At 40.9% G+C, this 6,000-nt stretch overlaps 1 protein-coding gene across 1 annotated transcript; it reads left to right on the top strand.

Annotated features, from left to right (window-relative positions):
• Window positions 1-4,136: 4,136 nt before the first annotated feature.
• On the top strand, window positions 4,137-5,543 carry LOC130939715 (uncharacterized). Its single transcript, XM_057867803.1, has one exon. It carries the CDS (start codon window positions 4,137-4,139, stop codon window positions 5,541-5,543), a length of 1,407 nt encoding a protein of 468 aa, XP_057723786.1.
• Window positions 5,544-6,000: the final 457 nt, after the last annotated feature.

Below are 6,000 nucleotides of genomic sequence, written 5' to 3'. Positions count from 1 at the left end.
TACGGTTATTTTTTTTCCTTTTCTTTTTACGTCATGCTGACCCTCGATCTTCAAATGACGCTATCCCGAGGAGGACACCTAAAGGCGAGCCGTTGATGCCAGGGCATCTTGGCCAATTTCACTGACCTTTTCTTTACTATTTTTAGGGTAGTTTCATGCATTTCCTTAGGAAATAAGCTAGTTTTGGGTAGATATTCACTTACACCTTGATTCAAGCATACATTGTGCATTTTACATGATTTCATGAGGATTTTGCATCAATTTAGTGACAAATTATATGTTGCATTACCCATGACTTGGACTAGAACTTTGATGCACTCTATTGCTTGATTTCAAGACCAAAGGAAGCAAGGAAGAACCACTTAGCCGTCACGTTAATCTAATTAACGTGGCCACTAACGTGGAATGGGAGGTAAATTGCAAAGTTAATGAGAAAAGTGATTGCCAATAACGCTCTCGAAGCCATCATTGCCCACGTTAAGAGTCACGTTAACTAAGTTAACGTGAACTCTAACGTGAAGAAGGGACTTTGAGCCAACGTTAGTGACACTTAACATTATCACTAACGTTGGCCAATGATCATAAGTGGCCACGTTAGAGTCCACGTTAACTTAGTTAACGTGGCCTCTAACGTTAAAAGGGGGAAGGAAGCCAACGTTAGTGACATTCAACATTGTCACTAACGTTGGCCTAAGATGCAATGTACCACGTTAACTTCCACGTTAACTTGGTTAACGTGGGAGCTAACGTAAGAGGCAAGGGTGGTCGACAACGTTAGTGACACCCAACATTGTCACTAACGTTGGAAGCAACCACAAAACCCCTAGGAGCCACGTTAACTTCCACGTTAACTTAGTTAACGTGGAAGCTAACGTTGATGAGTGAATGATGAGCCAACGTTAGTGACACTCAACATTGTCACTAACGTTGGGGATGGCTAAGAATGGCCACGTTAGAAGCCACGTTAACCTAGTTAACGTGGACTCTAACGTGAGACATAGGGGCACATTGGGACGTTAGTGACAATGTTGAATGTCACTAACGTTCTCGAAGGTTGGCAAGGCCACGTTAGAAGCCACGTTAACCTAGTTAACGTGGACTCTAACGTGAGACATAGGTGCACATTGGAACGTTAGTGACAATGTTGAATGTCACTAACGTTTTCGAAGGTTGGCAAGGCCACGTTAGAAGCCACGTTAACCTAGTTAACGTGGGCTCTAACGTGAAGCAAAAGGGGTGCATTGGAACGTTATTGACAATGTTGAGTGTCACTAACATTCTCGAACTCAAACTTTCACTAAGTGTTAACACCCCTAACATCCTGAGCTAAAATCTTTGCCCACTTCACACTTTCTCTCTGCAAGTGAAACCAAGCCCAAATGAAGAAGAGAACTGCTTCAAACTCAAGATCCAAAGGCCCAAGACCTGAAGAACCAACTAGAAGCTGAGAAGAGTAGTATATATAGGAGTAGCTTTGAATTATTTAAAAAGTTCTGGAAGCTAGGAAATTGGGAAGCACTACTCTTTATATTTTACTTTTTCTGCCCTTCTAGTTCCATGATGTATTCTCCATCTTTGTTTTCATTTTCTAGAGCTATGAACAACTAAGCCCATTTCATTGGGTTAGGGAGCTCTGTTGCAATTTGATGGATCAATACTAGTTTTCTTTATTCTTCTTCTATCTTTTCTCTTGATTTTACTTGAAAGCTTTCGATCTTCATCCCATTGGGTAGTTATCTTGGAAAAGAAACTATTCAAACTTGGATCTCTTCTGAACATTGAAAGAGGAATGAAGAGATCAAGCTAGAAATGCTTTCTCATGCTGGACCAAATTGGGTTTGGATGGATATGTGACTATAATCCTCTCAATACTTGATTTGGGAAATGCATGTGGTATAATCAGTAACCACACTTCATCTCTTCTCATGAGCAATTAGCCAAGGAATTGGCTATTGATCAATATTTAAAATATTGAATTGCAAGAAATTGTAATTCAATCAATTAAGATTGCCAAGGAGATCAATGAGTGCATTGATTGAGGAAGAGATGAAAATGAACTTGATCCGGAGAATTGCAACATCTCCTGTGCCCAATGAACTCCCCAATTCTGATCTCACCCATTCTCTTTAATTTCAGCGTTTATTTTCATGAGCAAACACCCCATTCCCATTTACAATTCTGCAATTTAATTTCAGTAATTTACTTCTAGCTCTTTAATTCTAGCATTTACTTTTCCTGTCATTTACATTACTGCCATTTTATTTTCTGCAACTCTCAACCCAAATTCTGAATTAGCTCAACTAGAACATTCTTCTAATTAAAGTTGCTTGATCAATCAATGCCTGTGGGATTTGACCTCACTCTATTGTGAGTTTTTACTTGACGAAAAATTCGGTACACTTGCCGAAGGAAATTTGTTGAGAGACAATTTCCACCTGCATCAAGTTTATGGCGCCGTTGCCAGGGATTGATTCTGCATCAACAATGATTAGATTGGAAGATCACTAGATTGAGCATTTTTGTTTTGTTGAATCAACTTTCTGTTTGAGTAATTTACTTTCTGTCTTAGTTAACTTCTTCCCTTCCCCCTCTACTTTTTCGTTTCTTTGTTATTTACAATTCAGTTTGCTAACCCACTAACAATTTGATATATTGCATCACTTACAACTAACACTAATTCTGACAGCAATACTATCTGCACATATTTTTCCTTGCTTGTACTTGTTGGTTATATGCCAGGGAGAAGAAGCGGGGCTTCAACTTCCTTTGATTCTGAACCAGAGAGGACCCTCCTTAGATTAAGGAGGGAAGCAAGAGGAAAACGTGCAATCGATGCTGAAGAGGAGGAGGAACACTTTGAACTAAACATGGAAGGCAACATAGAAAACCAACATGAAGAAGAGGCTAATAACCATGGGGGAGGAGGTAGAGCAAATCATGTTGGGGAGGATAGAAGAGTGTTAAGCTCTTACATCAATCCCAACCCAGGCAACTGTGGGAGCAGCATTCAGAAGCCCACCATACATGCCAACAATTTTGAGCTAAAACCTCAGCTCATCACTCTTGTGCAGAATAATTGCTCATTTGGAGGAAGTGCTCAAGAAGATCCGAATCAACACTTGACCACCTTCTTGAGGATTTGTGACACAGTGAAGTCCAATGGAGTCCACCAGAATGTCTATAGGCTGCTCTTGTTCCCTTTTTCACTCAGGGATAAGGCATTCAAATGGCTCGAATCCTTCCCAAAAGAAAGCCTGACAAATTGGGAGGAGGTAGTGAATAAGTTTTTGGCAAGGTTTTACCCCCCGCAAAGGATCAATAGGCTGAGAACTGAAGTACAGACGTTCAGACAACAAGATGGGGAGACACTTTATGAAGCTTGGGAAAGGTTCAAAGACCTAACAAGGAGGTGTCCACCAAATATGTTTAATGAATGGGTGCAGTTGCATATCTTCTATGAAGGCTTGTCATATGAATCAAAGAAGGCAGTAGATCATTCCTCTGGAGGATCCTTGAACAAGAAGAAGACCATTGAAGAAGCCATAGATGTCATTGAAACTGTAGCTGAGAATGACTACTTCTATGCTTCCGAAAGAGGGAACACTAAGGGAGTGATGGAGCTAAACAATGTAGATGCTTTGCTGGCTCAAAACAAGCTCATTACCAAGCAGCTAGCTGACCTCACCAAGAAGATGGAGAGGAACCAAGTGGCAGCAATCACCACCTCATCAACAACCCAAGAAGGAGTTGAAGAAGAGGACCTTGAGCAAGCCAACTACATTGGGAATTCACCTAGACAGAACCATGATCCATACTCCAAGACATACAACTCTGGATGGAGGAACCACCCAAACTTTGGGTGGGGGAATCAGCAAGATCAAAGCCAAGACCAGAGACGTTACAACTCCAACAACAATGCAGCTCATCAACAATTCACACAGAGGACATATCAAGACCCCCACAATAACACTTCTCCACACCCATATCAAAACCAAAACAACACCTCTTATCCTTCCACCTCTAATCCCAATCTACCATCAATTGATGACAGACTCTCTAAGCTTGAAACCTTACTTGAAGGAGTATGCAAAGACGTCAGAAATAGTAAAGTATTTCGAGAGGAAGTGTAGTCAAACATGCAAAATCAAAATGCTGCCATCAAGAAACTGGAGACACAAATTGGTTATCTATTCAAGCAGCTTTCTAACCACAACCTCTGCAATAATAACAATTCAAGCAAGGAGGAGGAGTGTCAAGCTATAACACTTAGGAGTGGGAAGGAACTTAAGGAACTCTCCCAAAAACCACAAGAAGAAGGCTCAAATGAAAAGGGAAAAGAGCAAGATGGAGTTCAAACTACCGCTTCAAGTCCACAAAAAGAAAAAGGGATGCCAAAACTAAACATCTCAAGAGCTCCATATCCGCAGCAGTTGAAGAAAAAGGAAGATGACAACCAGTTCGTGAAATTCTTGGAAATCTTCAAGAAACTACAAATCAACATACCATTCATCAAGGCCATACAACAAATTCCTGCATTCATCAAGTATATGAAGGAACTTCTTCCCAGGAAAAGCTCACTCAAAGGAGGCCAAAATATAGTGTTAAACAAGGAATGTAGTGCCCTTATCCCACCTGAGTTGCCTGCAAAAAGAAAAGACCAAGGGAGTTTTCACATCCCCTGTGCCATAGGAGAAACATTGTTCGATAAAGCACTCTGTGACTTGGGGGTAAGCATCAACTTACTGCTATTATCCTTGGTAAAGAGGCTGCAGATCAATGAGATAATGCCCACAGATGTGGTCATCAGACTGGCTGACAAGACTCAAAAGCAAGCAATAGGAGTGGTGGAAAATGTGTTACTAAAGGTTGGGAAATACTTTCTCCCAACAGACTTTGTCATTCTGGACATGGAAGAGAGTCACACTCACCCAATCATATTGGGAAGACCATTCCTAGCTACAGCCAGAGCACTCATAGATGTGGAGAAAGGGGAGCTAATATTGAGGATCCATGATGAATGGCTCAGCTTTAATGTCTTCAAACTCTCACAAGAAGCAGACCAAGAGCACAAGGAACCAAGTAAAGATCATGATGAGATGTTGAAGGAAGAAGAAAGCACTGAAGCACACCCAACCTATCTGGAGACTCCTTTGGTTGATAAACAAGGGAAACAGCAACTACCACAGCTCAAGGAAAAGTTAGAAGAACCTAAACCTCTAGAGGCATGTGAAGACAACATCACAAATCCCTTAGAAAAAGAAGTCATCAAGAGCAAGACAATATCAAAGGACACAAGGAAGAAGGTACCAAGAAAGTGGAGGAACAAAAAGATCCCTACAGAAGACTTCTCTCCAGGAGATAGAGTGATCTCAGCTTACTTCCCAGATATCCCCCCTAATCTCCTCACTATACCATCTCAGTTACCGAAAGTCTTCACAATCAACAGAGTTCTCTCCCTGGAACATGTAGAGATAATTGATACAACCAATGGATACAAGTCCACAGCGAGAGGGGAGGATTTCAAGCATTACCAACCACCCTGATGAGGGAGAAACGTCAAGCTAGTGACGCTAAAGAAGCGCTTCATGGGAGGCAGCCCATGTTTATATGCTTTTAGAAGATAGTGAATAAGTCAACATTTATGAATTCCAACCCAAACTTGACAAACACTTGGTGAAAACCTTCTGGTGTAGCATATAGTGAGGAACAAGTTTGGTGTTCAAAGCAAACCAAGATGCATGCTAGTCTTGGGAGCTTTGAACAAAAACTTTTCATCACAGTGCTCCAAACTAAGTTTGGTGTCACCCCATGGTGCCACCAAAATGCATATAAGGACCCACCAATGGTTAGTTAGTTAGTTGGAATTCATAAATAAACAATCTAATCTTTTCTTTTCTTAGCCAAAAAGTTTCAATTGTCTTTGGTTTGATCTTACTCTCACCTTTCTTATTTTGTCTTTATAGGGAAAAGAAAAGGAGCATTGATGGGGATTGATTGGAC

Source organism: Arachis stenosperma, chromosome 7, assembly GCF_014773155.1.
Source record: "Arachis stenosperma cultivar V10309 chromosome 7, arast.V10309.gnm1.PFL2, whole genome shotgun sequence".
NCBI classification, from domain to species: domain Eukaryota; kingdom Viridiplantae; phylum Streptophyta; class Magnoliopsida; order Fabales; family Fabaceae; genus Arachis; species Arachis stenosperma.
This window is presented reverse-complemented; position numbering and strand designations above follow the sequence as displayed.

Excerpts from the sequence above, each read along its gene's own strand:
- LOC130939715 (XM_057867803.1), top strand. The coding sequence starts at position 4,137 with ATGCAAAATCAAAATGCTGCCATCAAGAAACTGGAGACACAAATTGGT.